Raw genomic sequence first — 21,360 nt, 5'->3', positions numbered from 1 at the left:
TCGCGTGTTCTTCACTTTACACGGGGGGTGAATTTCTGATCGACTCTTTTTAGAGAGATTGTTTTGGACCAAAGTGTGTACCGATTTGCTTTTGGCGTTTTCAAATACACGTTAAATTACAAAAATGAACATGAGTTAAGCAATAAATTGGTGATATTGTCAATAAATTACGCACTGATCATTTCCAGACACCCTTATATGGTCGATGGATTGCAGTTTATGTTATGTAAACAAAGAGTACAATCTGGAGATTCTTGAAGAGATCTAATATCCAAGTGCTATTCTCGTATGCAGTTAAACGTTTCCCACGTAATAATGGTATGTCCTTTTAAACATTGAGTATCCTTCATAAAACAGTGTTTGACTTTACCATTATAGCAAAGGCCACTGAATATGCACATTTTTGTAATTACTTCCATATTTAGCAACGTGTTATTGAAAGTTTTGTAGTAGGCTATCTGTGATTGCTGCTTTGTATAGTAGCATTGGCGTGTCAGAGCCTACTAGATGCAGGGACATATTGTTATGAAGTCAACCATATCATGTTATTAACCCCCCATACACACAATGGATTTGATGATTAGTTCAAGATAATGACATCACTTCTTAGCTCTGAGTGACCTCCAGTGTGTCGGTCCTCTTTTAATATCTCTCATGACTCGTTGTCACGCCTTTCTGATGAATGGGCTACTTCAAACTTTTGTCGGGAAGTCTCATCGAAAGTTTATGGCCCCACCTTGTTTTCCCAAGAATCTGCATGGCTGGAGGTGCCATTTAGCCTTCAAAACCCCTCCACACCCTTCCCCCAATTTGTTGCCTTCCCTTTGAACTGGGGTTCAGTTTCAAATATAGAAGGGGTTTTACAGGTTCCTTCGTCTCCACCCTCTATGTGTTCAAACTTTAACCACTTCACATTGTATTATCCAGGTTGGAGCCAGTTGTTCATTAACTGTATCAAGGGCTTCAGCGTCTTGTAGAAGGTTGAATATGCTTGAAGACCTTTTACTGCAGGCCTCAGGGCTGACCACAAAGCTGTACAATGTGTATTTACAGCTCTTTTGTTTCTTTCATCCACCGGCCATTGTCTGTGAAAGAGTGCTCTACTGTCTTTTTCTGTCTGCCTACTTGGCCTCCCACATACACAGACAAAGCGTGTGTGTGTGTGTGTGTGTGTGTGTGGTGATCAAAGCTCTCGCACATACCACACTGATGGAGAGCAGATGCAGGGAGGAGACTCGCTTTGCTGAATCTGCGCTGGCGTAGGGTTAGTGCAAACTGAGCTCAGTCAGGAGGAGGAGCCAAATGTTACCAGGCACTCATGGTAGCTATAGGCCGAGCACAACCAGCTACATTGCGTAATTGAGTGTGAGCAATGATGACATGGTAACATGCTGTTTGGAAGGCCTCGCCCGTCAGATTTTTGGAAGGGGGTCAGTAAGCGTCACCTCAAGCAAAATTTACCCCAGTTGGGATGAGTGAAGTAACACAAATGTGAGAAAACTCTTTGTAATTCTGCCATCTTAAAGGCTCATTTTGCAACTACATGTAATGAAAACAACACATTTGGTGGGCACAATGGAATGTTTAAATGCACAATCAGTGGAAGATCCAGAGGCACCAGTTCCTTCGAGACTTTTCCATAAAGGCAAAAGACAGATCTACAATCAGCTGACTGCAGCATGACAGTGTGAGAGAATGTAAGGAATGTGCTGATCCCATGTTGCGTGCGCCCCGGGCCACCCACCCAGGCCAGTCAACACAACAGTACTGTTGTTGGAACTGTTTTTTTTAACGGGCTTGTTTCTTAAAAAACTGGAAGTGCAGAAGGCAAATGGAAGCATTCCAAAGAAAAAAAAAAAAACATTCATGGCTCAATCAAAGGTGGAACACCCATTGAGGAGCAACACTGCTCCTTTACTATTTGTTCTCATCCTTTTGTATTTACAACCCCAATTCCGATGAAGTTGGGACGTTGTGTTAAACATAAATAAAAACACAATACAATGATTTGCAAATCATTTTCAACCTATGTTTAATTGAATACACTACACGGACGAGATATTTAATGTTCAAACGGATAAACTTGATTGTTTTTAGCAAATAATTATTAACTTATAATTATATGGCTGCAACACGTTCCAAAAAAAGCTCGGACAGGTGGCAAAAAAAGACTGAGAAAGTTGAGGAATGCTCATCAAACACCTGTTTGGAACATCCCACAGGTGAACAAGCTAATTGGGAACAGGTGGGTGCCATGATTGGGTATAAAAGGGGCTTCCCTGAATTGTTCAGTCATTCACAAGCAAAGATGGGGCAAGGTTCACCTCTTTGTGAACAAGTACATGAGAAAATAGTCGAACAGTTTAAGGACAATGTTCCTCAATGTACAATTGCAAGGAATTTAGGGATTTCATCATCTACGGTCCATATCATCATCAACGTTAAAAAAACAGCATCTGTGATGGTATGGGGCTGTGTTATTGCCAATGGCATGGGTAACTTACACATCTGTGAAGGCACCATTAAAGCTGAGAGGTACATACAGGTTTTGGATAAACATATGCTGCCATCCAAGCAACATCTTTTTCATGGACACCCCTGCTTATTTCAGCAAGACAATGACAAACCACATTTTGCATGTGTTACAACAGCATGGCTTAGTAGTAAAAGAGTGCGGGTACTAGACTGGCCTGCCTGCAGTTCAGATCTGTTTCCCATTGAAAATGTGTGCCGCATTATGAAGCGTAAAATACGACAACGGAGACCCCGGACTGTTGAACAGCTGAAGCTGTACATCAAGCAAGAATGGGAAAGAATTCCACCTACAAAGCTTCAACAATTAAGTGTCCTCAGTTCCCGAACGTTTATTGAATGTTGTTAAAAGAAAAGGTGATGTAACACAGTGGTAAACATGACCCTGTCCCAGCTTTTTTGGAACATGTTGCAGCCATAAAATTGAATGATTATTTGCTAAAAACAAAGTATCAGTTTGAACATTAAATATTGTGTCTTTGTAGTGTATGCAATTAAATATAGGTTGAACATGATTTGCAAATCATTGTATTCTGTTTTTGTTTAACCCAACGTCCCAACTTAATTGGAATTGGGGCTGTAGATTACACACAATTTACAGCACATCATGTACAGTGACTCACACTAATCGTAAGCTTTCCTGCCCTCAGTCTCCGAACACCCTTTCACTTATGTACAGGAAGTCCTCGAGTTACGACGTACTCGACCTACGACGTTTCGACTTTCCGACGCCCGTGCCTCGTCCGCTATTTTGTCCCCAGCACCACAGTGTTTCTGCTTAGCTAGTGCATAGTGCTTGTCTGTGTTTGTGCGCCGGGAGTATCTTTGCCTTTTTTCACACGCTCAGCAGTCATGGTAAGTACAGCATCTTTTTATTTTAATGTATTTTAGTTTCTTTATACGAAGTGTTAACCTTTCCTGCTACGGTCACCCGACCGTGGTCGGGGGGAGACGCCTTCTCCGGGGCCGAGGTTGTCCTCCTCGGGGTTAACTCCCTTCGCTCGTTGCACAGCTGTGCTGGGTGGCGGCAACAATAAAGGCACGAGACACCGATTTGCTGCTTTAATGGCTTTAGTAGCTCCTCTGCACATTCAGCGTCAACGGGTCCTCCGCTAATCTTCCCCGGTCGCCGTCACTACACTTGCCACTGTACACACTCGCACCTGCGCGCACTCCTTCCTCCTTCAGTCCCGCCGTACGACGCCTGCGCAGTCCCGTCTCACCCACACACACACACACACAGCTTGCTGTCACAATCACGTGTGACAATACCTGTAATAGAAGTATTTCGACGTAAATTGCGACTTTTAACGGTGAAATCCGACCTACGCGGAAATTCGAGTTACGTCTCCATCGTAGGAACGGAACTCGTTCGTAAATCGAGGACTTCCTGCACTATAATTTTCGAAAGCTTCATTCTCACATTTGGGCAGCACAGTAGTAACCTAATGGTTATAAGTCTGCTTCACAGTCAAGAGGGCCCAGGTTTGAATCTCAGCTCCAATAATTACTATTTGCAAGAGATTTCTCTGGGTACTCCTGCTTCCTCCCACATTCTCAAAAACATGCATGTTACGATTGGCTGGCAACCAGTCAAGGTGTACTCTGTCTCTTGCCCAAAAGTCAGCCGGCATAGGTTCCAGTTTAGCCATCCTCCTAATGACTAGTCGTACAGAAAATTCATGGATGGGGCATGGTGTAGTGGTTAACACGTCTAGGTTCATATATCAGCTTCTCATGTGGTGTTTGGCGGCACACCGACTGGTTAGAGCGTCCGCCTCACAGTTCTGAGGACCGGGGTTCAATCCTGTGTGGAGTTTGCATGTTCTCCCCGTGCCTGCGTGGGTTTTCTCCGGGCACTCCGGTTTCCTCCCACATCCCAAAAACATGCGCGGTAGGTTCATTGACAACTCTGAATTGCCCGTAGGTGTGAATGCGAGTGCAAATGGTTGTTTGTTCGTATGTGCCCTGCGATTGGCTGGCAACCAGTACAGGGTGTGCCCGCCTCCTGCCCGATGATAGCCGGGATAGGCTCCAGCACGCCCACGACCCTAGTGAGGAGAAGCGGCTCAGAAAATGGATGGATGGATGTGGTGTTTGCAAGTTCTTCCCGTGCTTGCGTGGGGTTTTCGCCATTCCAAAAATGTCTCTCGATTTAAGACTCAATTGTTTATAGGTGTGAGTGTGAATGGTTGTATGTCTGTGTCCTGCGATGGGCTGGCGACCAGTCCAGGGTGTACCCCGCCATTAAAAATGGATGTCCTGACATTTTTAGTAGGTGGAACAACTCACTTTCATCCTGTCTAAAAATTGACCTACAAATAAAATCTCACTGATGTTAAGTCAGACATAATACTCAGCATGATAGCTCAAGTTTTTCAATCTTAAATGTGGTGACCCCTTGTGGCAGGGAATACGAGGTGCAATGAGAGAAATGCACCAAAACAGCAGATTTTATCAAGCATCCCTTTTATTAACATCACCTGTTAAAAAAAGAACAAACTCTTCAGTGTTAATGAACTTAGCAACAATATAGCAAGTGTTGATTACCGATGATTTGGGACAGTCTTTCCTAGAGTCCTTACAATTAAAACCTGTACATTGTTGAGCTTGTCTTCTCTTTCCACGCTAGAGTGTCTCCTGCATCTCCCCCATCTCACTCATGCAGTGACTGATATGCTTCTTAATCTCCCTCCAAATGAGTTAAGACTCGCATAGAGCTGCATTTATGTATTCATGAGCGTCGAATGATACAGAGCCGATGGGGAGGAAAACAGATTGTGACATAACGCAGTACATTAAAAAAAATTTAATTTAAGAAATAAAAAGACTGAAAAAAACTGCTTAGCGGAGTTGGGGTTTCTTTAACAGTGCCCTGTTTATGTGTGTGTGTGTGTGTGTGTGTGTGTGAGACATGTAACTAATGCAGTATTCAAAAAGATTGAATTGAAACCATACAGACTTGAGTCGATTATGCTCGATGTAGTATCCAGATTAGAATGAAAATTAACTTGTGATTCTGCTGCCGTAGAGGAATGTGGTGGGCGTGGAGTCATGATGACAGTGGAGTGTTCGGTACTAACAGTAAACCTCAGCCTGTTCCCTTGTTTGACAGCGCGGATGTGACACGGTAGTGATGTCTCTGTAGTGCGGTCCGGATGGCTGCATGTGCATCGTTCTTCTTCGTGCTATACCTTCAACACATCTCTGTCCGCCTCCTGGATACAAGCCCAAATGTACATTTATAAGTAAGGATCATCCTAGGAGTGGCGCAAGTGGTTTCAAGTGTCGTGTTAAACAATAAATACAAATCCATAAAGGCAATGTAAGGTGTCTTACCGCATCCTTGGTGAGTTGTCGGCTGACACCTTGTAGCAGCTGCTGCAATTCCCAGACTCTTTGGTTCAGTCCTGCAGTCATCTTTTCATTTCGGTCAAGCTCTTCCTGATGGAAACAAAATGGCTGGTTTAGACTTGAAATTGCAATTTTCTTTTTGTCACGCTACGTTTCCTCAAATAGGCATGCTCCTCGTGGTCCTTATACAGGTGCCTAATTCAATTTGTCGTGTTCAAGCATTTTGTAGACTTTCCCCCACAAGGTACTGCAGTGTTGCACAGATTGCGGTTAGTTAGTTAGCAATAGTTGGTTTTATCTCTCTCAGACACCACAAAGAAAGCCCTCACCACGAGACATGTTTTTTTTTCACCAACCCAAAAACTTTATGGGCTGTCACGTACGTACTACGTCACATGATATGCGACATGGCAACTAATAAATCAGCTTTCGGGCAACAAATAAACTAGCTTTCGGACACAGACATACACGATGGCAGTAGTAAACAAGATTGTGTCGGCTGTAATCTTTGAATTCGCAGATCTGATGACAAAGCCAATCACAAAATCTGCATAAAATGAAAAATACCGTCCGATCTGGTATAGCTGATCACATTGGTGGAAATCTAGCAATCACATATTTAAATCTCTTGTTAAGTGAGGGCACTGATATGAAAAAATAAATGAGTGGAAAAAAAAAAAGACATGAATACTTGTTTCCCCAGTATCCACGAAAAGCAGCAACTTACTCTCTGTGAAGACAAACTGCTGTTCTCTATCAAGCCATCAGCGTTGTCCGTCACTTTGGAGAGCTCCCCTTGGATCAAGTCCAGTGATTGCTGGGCCTGTGTTACAAAATCAAAAGATCCCATTGTCATTGAAAAAGCTACCACAATGCAAGTCGGTCTTTTGAAAATTCTTACCTTATAGAGATCACCTGCAACCTGCTGCCTCTCGTTCTCTTCTGCCTCCAGCTTGGATAGCGTCTCTGTGAGCTGTGTTTTCAGCTGCAAGTCAAACACGCAGTTAGATTATGTTGCACAATGTAGTGGTTCCCATGTCATAAACCACCAGGCAAACACTTTTCATGGTACTTCAAAGGCCACATTTCGTTTCAGTGGCTATGTTGGTGTGAACATCATTAGCATGTTGTACAGTTCATCAACCTCTGCAAAAATGACAATGAAATCAGATGCGCTATTCAAATACTAACCCTAGTCTCCAAATGCTAGAGGACAGATATGATGATTATAGCGGTCACAAACACGCCATTGTTCTAACAACAACCGAGACTCAATTAGGTTCTACCTGTTTTCATGCTCGAGTCATTTGTACTGATGAATGATATTTTGGCTTGACTGACAGAAACAGGATCCCATAGTGATGACAGAATTATCAAAGAAGTCCATGAGAAATGGGTATGGGATGATAGTGTGCAGCTTTTAAAATATGATAAAAAATGTGAAAGGAGCAAAAGTAAGCCTTTTAGTATGCACCAAAACAATACAAGATGACTGCTTTGCTAGGGAAGAGTTAGTTTTGTAAGGGTGTAATTGTGAGTCACCGTTCGTAGCCCCTCCGTTTGACACACAGTAACAATTATGGCTCTTAAATGGGGACAAAAAAAGGATGCTTGACCTAATTCAGAGTAAGCTAGCGAGGTTATGAATGACAATCTACAGAAGCCGTCCTGAGTGCGACAGGGAAAGGTTTAAAAGGATTTCTAGCTAGCCAGACAAGTAACGCTTACCAAATTGAGCTCCTCATTCTGCCTGATGGCTTCTGTATACGAGCCATCAAGTCTGGTCTGCAATTCAGTCAACAGATCTTTGAGCTGAAATTAAGTTTGAGAGGATGTTTTTACTGGGACCTAAAAACAGTCCAGACAGTGGTGTGGTGGTTTGCCTGAAAAGACACCTACAGCAGACTGCGGTGCACTAAGGACGTATGGGATCGCATTCAGGGTGAAACTATCAAACGTGGTCTCTAAATTTAGTACGGTGGGACATACAGTTCAAAAATACTTGGACATGAGCAATTTGTACAAGGTTTCAAGTAACAGTCACGGAAAAATTAAACACACACACACACACACACACACCCCATCAACATAGCAACCAGGAAATGAATGTTGTACCCAACACTACTCGGCTCTTTTTCCTCACCTCTCGGACCTCTGTCACATACGTGGCACTCTCACGTTCTGCCCTCTCCAACTCTGACTCCAAGTGGTGCTTTTCTCTTCTCAACTACAGACATTGACAAACAATGTAACAATGGCATCGTCAAGAAAACAAAAGAAGACATTTCAAGAGGACTGACATTTTCCAACTCCGCTCCATCACTTAATCTCTCAATCTCCTGCTCCAGAGTTGTGACTTTCTGGCTCATCTGAGGTACAGAGAGAGATAATTAACACACGCTGACAAAATTGTTGATATCCCTCTGTTATGAAAGAAAAATCCACAACGGTCACTTAAATAACTTGAAACTGACAATTTGATGAACAAACATGAACCAATGAAAATCAGACATTGCTTTGGAATCAAACAGGCCTACACAAAAATCAAGGTAACCTAAATGAAATCTTTTGAGGCAACCACCACTGCAATCGGTCTTCTGCAACTGTCTGTCTGGTGCACTCGTGAGGAAACTGCTCCGGTTTGAAGGGTGCAGGGCTTGAGACTGCGACCCTTTTTTAGTGGGCGCGAGGAAAAATGCGGTCACACGTTCGCAAGTGCACGTTTGAATGCTCCCTTAACACAGCCTCAACGATATAAGACATGGTGGTTGAAAGTTACGGTCTTTTTCACTGGTTGAGTCAATCTTCTCCACTTCCACGCTCTCCTTGCTGAAGAAAAGAGCGCCTTCTCATTATTGTGAATTATCAAAATTCTAAATTCGAATCGTGATTTGGGATTTTCACCATCATAAAAACATTCAATAAAAATGATTAATGATTCATTTTTGCTTTGTGAATGCACCCTGAACCCACCCGTGTTACTTGTACGAGCGAGCGTGATATGTTTGTTATTCTGCCCTCCCTGAGCGTGCTTTAAACCCTTATACTCTAAACCTACACACACAACAAACATAATTACATTCATTGTATATTTAAATATAAGACAGTTTGTTTTCGAAACATTGCCATCTTAATACTAGAGTAGTACTCAACAGAAAACCCCATTGACCAGCTAGCAAAGGTTAGCATTAGAAATCACAGGAAAAATTGACCTTCAGATAAATATTCACACGAAAACGGTGTAGTAACACATACAGACGGGTAATATAATATGACAGGCATATATTCTTCCGAAACTGTGAAAAACGAGTTACATTCATAAAGTTCGACAATGTCTTCTTTTGATATCTTGTGTATCTCCATGCATGCACCACACCAAACACAGCAGTTATTTGTTTTGTTTTTTAAAATTGCTATTTTAATATATTTTACTTGTTACTAATTTAATTTCAGTTTTTTTCTTTTGTTATATTTAAAGCTGAGTTTTAGTAGTTGAATACAAAATTTCAAAAATGAATTAATAATCGTGCAGTAATCTTGATTTGAATATCAATAAAAAAAAATCTATTATTTATTTTTTATTTTTTCCCCCACAATCACTCAGCCCTACTTTTTCTTTTTTAGGGGTACCATTATTTTGGTCCAGGCCTGCTTCATGGTTTCATTTTTTTTTAACATTTATTTATTTATTTTTTTAAATGTCTCTATGAAAAAAATTCAAATGCAATGTCTGAGTTTGATTAGTTAATTTGTAGAACATTTGTGTGGATCAAATTGTCAGTTCCAAGCCATTTCAGTATCTACAGCGGGATTACAGAAGTAGCAGCAATTTGGTCCGTATGTGTATGCAATAAATGACCATCTGAAGCTGCATCTCCAGCTGACCAAGTCAATGCACACCTCTCGCAGCTCAACCTGCGATAGCTCCACCTTCACTTTCCATCTCGACTCTTCCTGCTCCACGCTGCTCTGGAGGCGCTGCAGGATACCCTCCTGTGGACAGAGCAGGAACATGAGCTGAGGCCTGCAGCGTTGCCGTGAAGCAAACACGAAAATCTTCATTTACCGTTTCTGCCAAAACTTTCTTATACGTCTCACAGTCAACCTGCAGAATCCTTTGGGCTTCCTCAGCTTCTTTCAGCTTCTCAGAAAGTTCCTGGCGGGGGGGAAAAAAAGTGACACTTGTGTATGTTATAATAGCTCATGTTCAACGCGCTGTTTGACATTTACCTCGGGATCCCCTGATACAGAGGTAGATTGTGCAGCCGAACTCTCAGTGACATTTCTCTCAAATTTGCAGAGCCACTCCTGATGATTCTAGAACATGACAAGAACTGTTTGTCAGAATAGCAGAAGGAGGTGGTGATAAGAGCGCTGGCATTATGTGTCCATACATGTTCGTTGGGCAGAGGCACGTGGGGCAGAAGTCTGTGCAGAAAATTGCGACACTCCGCCTCAGACAATGCCAGTGTTGCCTGGTTGTCCTACAAGGTCAGTAAAAGAGATGTAGAAAAGGACAGAAAAGTAGAATTGTTTTGAGCATTGCTTATCATGCGGCTCACAATCATCTTATTATAAATGTACTCATTTTACTACACTACCTAACACTGTCAAAAGAATTCCAACGCAAATGAAATAATTGCATTTAGGCTCATTTGGAATTGGGTGAACTTGATACTTTTTCTTTAAGATAAATGAAGGCAACGTCACGGAAAGATAATTGATCCATGGCATTTCCTTCAATAGTCCCATCAAACTGCTCTGATACCTCAAGACATTAGCATCTCCGGCTGTGATGTAGCACTCAAGTCCTCATTCAAATGCAAATTTGAATGGAATTTCAAGTTACTTAGCTTGGGCCAAAGCTAAATTTCATCACACCGACATTGTTGGATTCAGAGCTGTTTTTAATAAACCCTAAAAGCGTATGAAATCTATATTTGACTTGAATAGAAACATTTCCAATCACCCAAACAATAAACCAGCATCATGCACTGTCACCATCAGGCCGTCCTCGTACATTTTATCACGTGGTGTGACTACCGGCAATGACACTGTGGCGCAGCTGCCAAGGATCACCCTGGTTGCAGGTTGCCTACACTATGCATATACTAAAGGTGGCAGAGGAGCACCTGCAGTGTTGGTGGTTCAGCACATGCTCCTCCTTGCTGTGAGGGGGTGGTGGCAAACATATGCACACATTACATAGAATAGGTATCTAGGAGCCCACGAATTATCTCTAAGAAAGCTACAACTACACTTTCTGGACACCTTAGGTACACCTGCAAAGTCTAATCAGAGCCATATAAGGGCGACATCAAATATGCCTTTACACAGATAGTTTAAATTGACACTTTCGGATAGCTATTGTTTATTATTGCAGTAGTCTAGTTGCTTGCAGTAGTGTAGAAATGTTCTTTGTCATACCCATGGGGGTTGCTATTATTTGAAATCATATACAAGCGAGAACACCTCTCCTGTCAATTTAAGTAATATTGTAGGGACCTCTCTTTCAGACACGAGTTCCAAATGCAGTCATTTCTGTGAGCTAAGAGCACTGAGAAACATTATGTACATTATGTATCTAACAGCTATGCAATGAGAAATAGTTGAATCCCAAAATTGACTCCAAAAGGTTTGTACAATGTGGAAACCAACCAATATTTTCTGCAAAAATTGCACCTCGCAAATCGAACAAAATGGCCGAACCATCATGCATGCACACACCAATACCTCTACTTAGTTATGGTGAGTACACAGTGTACAATTTTGATTGTTGATTACAGAGATTAACTTATTTTCACACTTATTTCAGAATGTTAAAAATCAAAATGCATGACTCCATCATGCCTCCTCCTGACTTCTTTAGATGCTACACCACCATCAAAGGGTGCGTAGCGTTATGCAGTAGTTATTTTTTTCCTATGACAGTTAATATTAAAATGTTTATGATTATGGGGTGACAAATTGATTGTGTAATGCAGGGGTGTCAAACTCATTTTTGTCACGGGCCACCTCGTAGTTATGACTTCCCTCGGAGGGCCGCTACAACTATGAACCCATATGATTACATTCATTTACATATTTTTTTTATGAGGGGCAAAAATGTTTCCGTACCAGAACGGATTATTTTCTATACCGTAAAACCCTACAATGACAGAAAAACTGCATGACATCAGTAATACGTTGACAGGACAGATGACAAAAACGTGCCAGAAATGAGACCTATGACAACTATCAGAGCAAGCAAAAGAATGACATGAAGCACAGTCATGTCTGCACACTCATCAGCCTGAGCTTTGAGCCAAGAGGTAGATTTTAGGTTTTGTTGAAGTGGAAAGGAGTCTATCCACAAGCAAAATGTGACATCGATTTGAAATTCATCAGAATTTATTCAAGATAGTAGCACAGCTTCACAACTCGTCATAGAACCAATTGACAACTCGAAGCTAAGCATGACGTGAAAGGACAAAAGCAAGCTAAATGAGTATGCAGCTTTGTTATGGGTGGTGGAAAACATTTGACTGAATCAATCATGGCAGAAAAAAAGCAATTTGGGGGATGCATCAGATTGGAACTACAGAGTGAAGACAAGATCGAGTGTCGAACCTTGGCAACTTTGCTGAGTTTTCCTTGAAGCATGGACTCGGTGGCTGACAGAGCTTCCATTGCACTCCAGTTTTTCTCCCGGAGCTCCTGTTTTGGTCAGTTCCAAAGAGATACTCCGTTCAGTTCAGCCTCAGGGAAAAGCCATTCAGTGAGCCTTAAACACACCGTGGCTACGAGTGCATACTGGATGCATTTCTGATTTTAACATTTGCCGGGTTTGCACGCAGACTTTTTGTCATTCTGATTAAGCTCTTTCGGAGTGAAGATCTCTGGTCAACTGTTTACATGTGACGATCTATTCCGATGGGGTGTACATATGTGCACTACACTGAATGAGAACAGCCATTTGACAACGACGTAAACGTCACATCCTTTATCAAGATGGAGGTCAGTCAGCTCGTTACAATACTTGTTTTTTTTTGGACGTTTAAAAAAAAAAAAAAAAAAACAGCTTGATAAAAACATGTCATACAAGTAGTTAAAAACGAGATCTCCGTCGCATTCAAGCTGTGGTTGGAAGCTGCCATATTTACGCGCGTAAACTATGACTTCACCGTGGATTTACATCAAGACAGAGCACGTGCAGACAAAGCGCAGCCTGGCTCTATTCCGATTCACGGTTTACAGTCCATGATGAAAATTTACTTCTGATCAGTTTGGCAAAAGGAATATTCCACCCTTGATAACCCAGATGAAATTCCATTTGGATTTGGCCTGTTTATTCCGACTGAGGTGCTTATATGGAGAATTTTTTGGGATGTGGAAGGAAACGGGAGTACCTGAAGAAAACACACACAGACATGGGGAGAACATGCAAACTTCACACAGGCGAGGCCAGACTTTAACACGGGTCCTCAGAACTGAGGCGGATATGCTAACCAGTCGCCCGCCGTGTCGCCCACGGTTATACAGTATATTATAAAATGGCTAAACATTTTTTCCCAAATGTATTTTTTCAAACAAAAGCAGTGATCCAAAAAGGTAGGCGAATTTATAGTGCTCTGAATCAGCTCACAGAAGAAGTTGTGGTCAATGGTGTGTACATAACAAGAGTAGGCTGGAAGCACTGTTATGCAAACTGCAGCTAAAGCAATCTTCACTAAAGTGTGCATGCCATCGTACTGGCGAACACAACCAAAGGATTGCGGTTTAGAAAACAGAAAAAAAAAAGCAAGCAGCAAAGCAAAATGACACCAAAAGGAGGTAGACAGGAGGGATCTATGAATGTGTGCAATGTGCAACTCCACAGTAGGGGCGGGTTTAGGGAACCACAAGAGGGAGACACATCTCACAGATCTGTGTTTGCAGTTCTCTTAGCATGAAAACCTACATTGTTTTTCTTTCTGAGAAGCTCCAGAGATTCCTTCAGCTCACACAGCTCACTCTGTAGTTCCGTAACTTTCTTCTCCTTTTTGGACAACCTGTGAGACAAAGCAACTGGCCATGTATGATGAGCATTACAAGACTTACCTGCATTTGTTAAGTTTAAAAAAACTATGATGGAGCATGAAACCCAACTCACGCTATTAGAAGCTCTTGGCTTGGTACTGCACTAACACTCTGTTGAAAGGAAGAGGTGCGTTGAAAGACCAAGCTTGTGTTTTTATGATTAATCACAGGGAATTCTCTTATGACACACTCACCTGTTGATGTGCCTTCTCCAACTTCTCTCTCAGCTCCATCTGTAGGTGCTGGATCTCGTGGTCCTTTACAGAAAGCCTGTGGACGAGATGACCATGTTCATAGAGGTCCAATTGGGAAGAGCTCCACAAACGCGATTGTGATTGTCTATGTGTGTGGGACAATTTACTTACTGAGCTTGGAGTACTTGGAGCTGGGTACCCAATCTGGTGAGCTCTTCTGATGGCTGCTCCTGTCTCAGCTGCTCCATCTCTACCTGCAGGGCAGCAAACTGCTGCTCCAGAGCCTATGAGACAAAAATGGCTTCAGAAAAGAGCTCTACCTGGGACAATAGAGCAGCTGTGACACAAGGGAGATGGTCAATGGTCTAACCCCCCCCCCCCCCCCCCCAAAAAATAAAAAAATAAACATTTGTGGATTTAATCATACACAATAGATTTAAAAATCACACCTCAACAGTCTTTGCTTTGGCTGAGTAGCTGTCTTGTGCTGCCTGCAGACTATCCTCCATTGACTTCAGCTTCAAATCCCTCTCTTGAATCCTATGAAGCACAATTAACCCTGCAGTTACACTTGTTTCTGTGATACGCCATCATGGGTTAATATGACCACCTTTGTGTAATTGCTAGGTCAATCTATTTAACATACAGAGATGTCAACCGCGATCATCAGCTATAGGGAATGTTCTGAATAATTTGTCAGGAGCATGTTCATTTTGTCAGGAACATTTGCACCTCAGCTAAAACAAACACACATCAACAGAAAGACTCAAATGAACACGAACATTTTTTATGTCCATCCATTTTCTTCCGCTTATCCGAGGTCGGGTCGGGTCCCTCTCCCCAGCCACTTCCTCCAGCTCTTTCGAGGGGATCCCGAGGCGTTCCCAGGCAAGCCGAGAGACGTAGTCTCTCCAGCGTGTCCAGCGTCCCCAGGGTCTCCTCCCGGTAGGACAAGCCCGGAACACCTCACCAAGGAGGCGTCCTGGAGGCATCCTAAACAGATGCCCGAGCCACCTCATCTGGCTCCTCTCAATGCAGAGGAGCAGCGGCTCTTCTCTGAGCCCCTCCCGGATGACCGAGCTTCTCACCCGATCTCTAAGGGAGAGCCCGGACACCCTGCGGAGAAACTCATTTCGGCCGCTTGTATCCGGGATCTTGTTCTTTCGGTCACAACCTACAGCTCGTGACTATAGGTGAGGGTAAGAACATAGATCGACCGGTAAATGGAGACCTTCGCCTTTCGGCTTAGCTCCTTCTTCACCACAACAGACCGATACAAAGTCCGCATTACTTCAGACGCTGCACCGACCCCCCTGTTGATCTCCCGTTCCATTCTTCCCTCACTCGTGAACGAGACCCCAAAATATTTGAACTCCTGCACTTGAGAAAGGATCTCATCCCCGACCTGGAGAGGGCACTCCACCGTTTTCCGACTGAGGACCATGGTCTCAGATTTGGAGGTGCTGGTTCTCATCGCAGCAGCTTCACACTCGGCTGCGAACTGCTCTAGTGAAAGTTGGAGATCACGCCCTGACGAAGCCAATAGAACCACATCATCTGCAAAAATCAGAGATGCAATACTGAGGCCACCAAACCGGACCCCCTCTATGCCTCGGCTCCGCCTAGAAATTCTGTCCATAAAAGTTATGAACAGAATCGGTGACAAAGGGTAGCCTTGGCGGAGTCCAACCCTCCCCGGAAACGAGTCCGACTGACTGCCGGCAATGGGGACCAAACTCTTGACACCGGTCGTATAGGGACTGAACAGCCCGTATGAGGGGGTTCGGAACCCCATAATCCCGAAGCACCTCACACAGGACTCCCCGAGGGGCACGGTCGAACGCCTTCTCCAAGTCCACAAACACATGTAGGATGGTTGGGCGAACTCCCATGCACCCTCGAGGACCCTGCCGAGGGTGAAGAGCTGGTCTACTGTTCCACGGCCACGAAGAAAACCACACTGCTCCTCCTGAATCTCCTCCCATGCCCGAGTTTTTGCCTCAGCGACCACCAAAGCTGCATTCCGCTTGGCCACCCGGTACCAATCAGCTGCCTCAGGAGTCCTACAGGCCAAAAAGGCCTGATAGGACTCCTTCAGCTGGACGGCATCCCTCGCCGTTGGTGTCCACCAACGGGTTCGGGGATTTCCGCCACGACAGGCCCATACTACCTTACGGCCACAGCTCCGGTCGGCCGCCTCAGCAATGGAGGCACGGAACATGGTTCACTTGGACTCATGTCCCCCGCCTGCCCCGAGTCGTGGATAAAGTTCTGCCAGAGATGGGAGTTGAAACTCCTTCTGACGGGATTCTGCCAGACGTTCCCAGCAGACCCTCACAATACATTTGGGTCCGCCAGGCTGGACTGTCATCTTCCCCCACCATCGGAGCCAACTCATCACCAGGTGGTGATCAGTTGACAGCTCCGCCCCTCTCTTTACCCGAGTGTCCAAGATATGCGGCCCCAAGTCCGATGACACGACCACAAAGTCGATCATCGAACGGCGACCTAGGGTGTCCTGGTGCCAAGTGCACGTGTGGACACCCTTATGCTTGAACATGGTGTTCCTTATGGAGAATCCGTGGTGAGCACAGAAGTCCAATAACAGAACACCACTCGGGTTCTGATCAGGTTCCTCCCAATCAATGCCCATCCAGGTCTCAGTGTCATTGCCCACGTTGAGCATTGAATTCCCCTAGCAGAACAATGGAGCCCCCAGCGGGAGCGCTCTCCAGCACCCCCTCCAAGGACTCCAAAAAGGGAGGGTACTCTGAACTGCTGTATAGGGACAAACAACAGTCAGGACTGGTCCCCCCACCCGAAGGCGGAGGGAGGCTACCCTCTCGTCCACTGGGCTGAACCCCAAAGTACAGGCGGGGGGCAATAAGTATATCCACACCTGCTTGCCGCCTCTCACCATGGGCAACTCCAGAGTGGAAAAGAGTCCAACCCCTCTCAAGAGGACTGGTACCAGAGCCCAAGCCGTGTGTGGAGATGAGCCCGACTCTTATCTAGTCGGAACTTCTCAACCTCACACACCAGCCCGGGCTCCTTCCCTGCCAGAGAGGTGACATTCCACGTCCCTAGAGCCAGCTTCTGTAGCCGGGGATCGGCTCGCCAAGGTCCCCACCTTCGGCCACCGCCGAGCTCACACTGCACCTGACCCCTATGGCACCTCCCACAGGTGGTGAGCCCACGGGAAGGGGGACCCACGTTACCCTTTCCGGCTGTGTCTAGCCGGGCCCCACATTTTTGAAGTGCAGTACAAACAAATAAAAACAGAATACAATGATTTGCAAATCATGTTCAACCTATATTTAACTGAATACAATACAAAGACAAGATATTTAATGTTCAAACTGATCACTTTATTGTTTTTAGCAAATAATCATTCACTGAGAATTTTATGGCTGCAACACGTTCCAAAAAAGCTGGGACAGGTGGCAAAAAAAGACTTAAAGTTGAGGAATGCTCATCAAACACCTGTTTGGAACATCCCACAGGGGAACAGGCTAATTGGGAACAGGTGGGTGCAGTGATTGGGTATAAGAGGAGCTTCCCTGAATTGTTCAGTCATTCACAAGCAAAGATGGCGCGAGATTCACCTCTTTGTGAACAAGTGCGTGAGAAAATAGTCTCACAGTTTAAGAACAATGTTCCTCAACGTACAATTACAAGGAATTTTGGGATTTCATCATCTACAGTCCATAATATCATCAAAAGGTTCAGACAAGGCGGGAGAAATCAAGTAAGTAAGCGGCAAGGCCGAAAACCAACATTGAATGCCCGTGACCTTTGATCCCTCAGGCGGCACTGCATCAAAAACAGACATCAACACACCCAGAAACGCCGCCGGCTTCTCTGGGCCCGAGCTCATCTAAGATGGACTGATGCAAAGTGGGAAAGTGTTCTGTGGTCCGACGAGTCCACATTTCAAATTGTTTTTGGAAATTGTGGACGTCGTGTCCTCCGGGCCAAAGAGGAAAAGAACCATCCGGACTGTTACGGACGCAATGTTCAAAAGCCAGCATCTGTGATGGTATGGGGCTGTGTTAGTGCTAATGGCATGGGCAACTTACACATCTGTGAAGGCACCATTAATGCTGAAAGGTACATACAGGTTTTGGAGAAACATATGCTGCCATCCAAGCAACGTCTTTTTCATGGACGCCCCTGCTTATTTCAGCAAGACAATGCCAAACCACATTCTGCACGTGTTACAAAAGCGTGGCTTCGTAGTAAAAGAGTGCGGGTACTAGACTGGCCTGTCTGCAGTCCAGACCTGTCTCCCATTGAAAATGTGTGGCGCATTATGAAGCCTAAAATACGACAACGGAGACCCCGGACTGTTGAACTGCTGAAGCTCTACATCAAGCAAGAATGGGACAAAATTCCACCTACAAAGCTTCAACAATTAGTCTCCTCAGTTCCCAAACGTTTATTGAGTGTTGTTAAAAGAAAAGGTGATGTAACACAGTGGTAAACATGACCCTGTCCCAGCTTTTTTGGAACGTGTTGCAGCTATAAAAGTCCAAGTTAATGGTTATTTTCTAAAAGCAATAAAGTTTATCAGTTTGAACATTAAATATCTTGTCTTTGCATTGTATTCAATTAAATATAGGTTGAACATGATGTGCAAATCATTGTATACAGTTTTTATTTATGTTTAACACAATGTCCCAACTTCATTGGAATTGGGGTTGTATTTAATTAACCTATATTTCTGATGATTTAAATTCCATAATAATTTTAACAATGGCCAAAGTAGTGCAGTGCAATATGGAAAAAAAACTATATACAGATATAGGTAATTCTATCCCAGTAAAGATGTATAGCCCGATATAGTATTTTTTTCCTTAAAATTACATTATCTTAATGGAAATCTTCCCCATGTATTAAAACACACATTTTACATATAAAATAATATTTAATGGTTTAAAGACAAAATAGAAAAAAACAACTATCGAGAGGAAAAATACCATTCAAAATATCTGGTGGTAAAACTCGTTTAAGGAATTTACAGTTGTTGTGTATATTGTAATTAGGGCCTGACCGACGGATTATTCTTTTTGTGGCCCATGCAGATTGCGCTATTTGGCAGAAAAAAAATTCTGATCATCAAAATGAATACAACAACTTCTTTCTTGGTCCCTTAATGCTTACAATAACAAAGATATGAAGTACAGGCAGAATATTTGACTGTTTCACAATACCTTGTCCTTTTGGATTTAATTTTACAACCAAGAGGAATTTTCAAGTACAAAAACATGCAAAAAAGCATTAACTTTAGATTTAGTAATGTGTAATGTGTGCAGTTTTATTGTAGTGTAATGTACAATGTTGTTTAGATCCATGCTCAACTAACAGTGCCATAAATGTGTATTTGTTGGTAATGCAAATGCTACCCCAAAGCAGTAGGTGTTGAGTTACATTACCCTTCATTCATTGTTCATACAATGCACCAGAGTGTAGCGTCTCAAGTTACTCTCGTCACACAAAACCTCACAAACTAATACTCTTGGAGTGCATGCATTTGAGCTGACCCATTGATGGACTGTGCTAAGGATGAGGCTAACACCAGAGCGAAGCTAGCTCGTCTAAGACGGGGCACGCCTACACCAATTATCCCGTGTTTATAATCATGTTAGTTGGGCAATCTCCTTTGCACAATATAATCTTATTGCAAGTGTTGCACTGAGGCGACTGTTCATTTATTTTAACATGCCACGCTTTTGCCCACCGCCGCACACCATTGGGCACATGCAGAAAGTCTTCTTCGTTGGTGTTAAAAGTGCACGTCCGTGTTGGTGTTTAGCAGGTTCTTCTTCAGGTCGGCAGACTAGGCATACAAACTTGGCGAACTAGGCTCGCTCACTCACAAACTCCAAGGGAATGTACTTTCCGGAACATTTTAGGCTCATCCATAACAATGGAACACATGGCAACTGCCCATAAACAAAATATGGACACATCGGAACACTTCGTAGAAGAAAAGAACAATGCCAACACAAAACCTTTTTCCCCCCCAAAATATTAATACACATCTATTTAAGCCACAACATCAAAGGGTTAAAGTCATAATTTTATCTGATGCACAATAAACTAAGAAAGTTGACAAGATATGTGCCACTAGAATTCAAGACACTGCGCATGAAATATGCTGCACTTAAAGCCAACCACATTAACAAAAAAGTCTTACTTGCTATGCAGTTCTTGCACAATTGACACTGATGATACCTGCAAATAGGGGAGATGAACATTATCCCATCGGAATAAGGAGGGAGTAATAAGGCAAATAAAAATTAGAGTTTGTGTTGTACTTTTTTTTAACATAGTCATTAAAAAAATACTTCACTGGGAGATGATGATGTTTTTCCCCTCATAATGATTTTTTTCCCCCTCCCCTTCAGTACGGCCCATCTGACTCGTGCCCTTAGCTACTTAATCAGCTACAAATTTAAGACTCACCCCATCTGCCAACTTTTCCTGAAGGCCCACCAATTCTTGCTTTAGCGCCTCATTCTCCTCTCTCACAGTCTAAATTTGGGAAACAAATAGACAATTAAAAATGAGACAATGAAACAGACACTTATACAGATGTCAGTCGAATTTGATTTTGTGAGGGGAAATCTAAGTGGCACCTTTAGTTCCTCCTCCTTGTTGGCCACTTCGATCAGCCCTTTCTCTAATAGGCTCTCTACAGTTTTCATGTTCTCCTCCTTTTCCTGGACACTGGAAAGAGACATTGTTTTCAAAAGGATATCCATTAAGCTATCATTATGCTACAATGCATTCACAACTTAGTTTTCCCACAGGTAGGTTTTGATTTGTACACACCTCCTCTGGATCTGGTCCAAAGCCAGCTGGGAAGCAGTCTGCATGGGTGGAATGTCAAAAGAAAGATGGGGTGTGTCAAACACAGGAACATTCACCAAGACAATTCAAGTACGCACCTGATCAGAAATCTGTGCCCGGAGATTCTGAATCTCTGCCTTCAACGAGATGTTGTCATTGTGCAAGGCCTGCAGAATATAATTGAAACAGTATGAAATTGGTTGACTAATAAATAGAGTGCAAAAGGTTTGCGTGTGCTGCAAGACCTGCATATTAGTTTCTCTACTGGCTCCGCTGCTTCGTTCAGCATTCAAAGAATCCTCCAAGCTCTTCCTCTGCAACTCCTTGTCAGCCAGTCTAGATAAAATGGGTATTTATGTGAAAATAT

The 21,360-nt window shown here is 43.4% G+C and overlaps 1 protein-coding gene across 5 annotated transcripts in view; it reads right to left on the bottom strand.

The window, feature by feature from the left end:
- Positions 1 to 4,984: 4,984 nt before the first annotated feature.
- The window catches only part of ktn1 (kinectin 1), a 29,372-nt gene continuing 12,996 nt past the window's right edge, over positions 4,985 to 21,360 (bottom strand). The window contains exons 14-36 of one of the 5 annotated variants that reach the window (XM_061794651.1): positions 21,239 to 21,329; positions 21,092 to 21,160; positions 20,976 to 21,013; positions 20,780 to 20,870; positions 20,607 to 20,675; positions 20,338 to 20,375; positions 14,588 to 14,678; positions 14,310 to 14,422; positions 14,139 to 14,214; positions 14,018 to 14,055; positions 13,826 to 13,916; positions 12,496 to 12,582; positions 10,281 to 10,370; positions 10,117 to 10,203; positions 9,953 to 10,042; positions 9,787 to 9,879; positions 8,187 to 8,255; positions 8,030 to 8,113; positions 7,615 to 7,698; positions 6,788 to 6,871; positions 6,614 to 6,709; positions 5,872 to 5,976; positions 4,985 to 5,750 (exon numbers count right to left, since the gene is read on the bottom strand). In XM_061794651.1, coding sequence (XP_061650635.1) covers positions 5,721 to 5,750; positions 5,872 to 5,976; positions 6,614 to 6,709; positions 6,788 to 6,871; positions 7,615 to 7,698; positions 8,030 to 8,113; positions 8,187 to 8,255; positions 9,787 to 9,879; positions 9,953 to 10,042; positions 10,117 to 10,203; positions 10,281 to 10,370; positions 12,496 to 12,582; positions 13,826 to 13,916; positions 14,018 to 14,055; positions 14,139 to 14,214; positions 14,310 to 14,422; positions 14,588 to 14,678; positions 20,338 to 20,375; positions 20,607 to 20,675; positions 20,780 to 20,870; positions 20,976 to 21,013; positions 21,092 to 21,160; positions 21,239 to 21,329 — 1,804 coding nt within the window. In that variant the 3' untranslated portion in view covers positions 4,985 to 5,720. The remainder of the gene's footprint in view (positions 5,751 to 5,871; positions 5,977 to 6,613; positions 6,710 to 6,787; positions 6,872 to 7,614; positions 7,699 to 8,029; positions 8,114 to 8,186; positions 8,256 to 9,786; positions 9,880 to 9,952; positions 10,043 to 10,116; positions 10,204 to 10,280; positions 10,371 to 12,495; positions 12,583 to 13,825; positions 13,917 to 14,017; positions 14,056 to 14,138; positions 14,215 to 14,309; positions 14,423 to 14,587; positions 14,679 to 20,337; positions 20,376 to 20,606; positions 20,676 to 20,779; positions 20,871 to 20,975; positions 21,014 to 21,091; positions 21,161 to 21,238; positions 21,330 to 21,360) is intronic. The other 4 variants (XM_061794652.1, XM_061794654.1, XM_061794653.1 and 1 more) reach the window with 4 other exon arrangements.

Source organism: Phyllopteryx taeniolatus, chromosome 13, assembly GCF_024500385.1.
Source record: "Phyllopteryx taeniolatus isolate TA_2022b chromosome 13, UOR_Ptae_1.2, whole genome shotgun sequence".
Lineage (NCBI taxonomy): Eukaryota > Metazoa > Chordata > Actinopteri > Syngnathiformes > Syngnathidae > Phyllopteryx > Phyllopteryx taeniolatus.
This window is presented reverse-complemented; position numbering and strand designations above follow the sequence as displayed.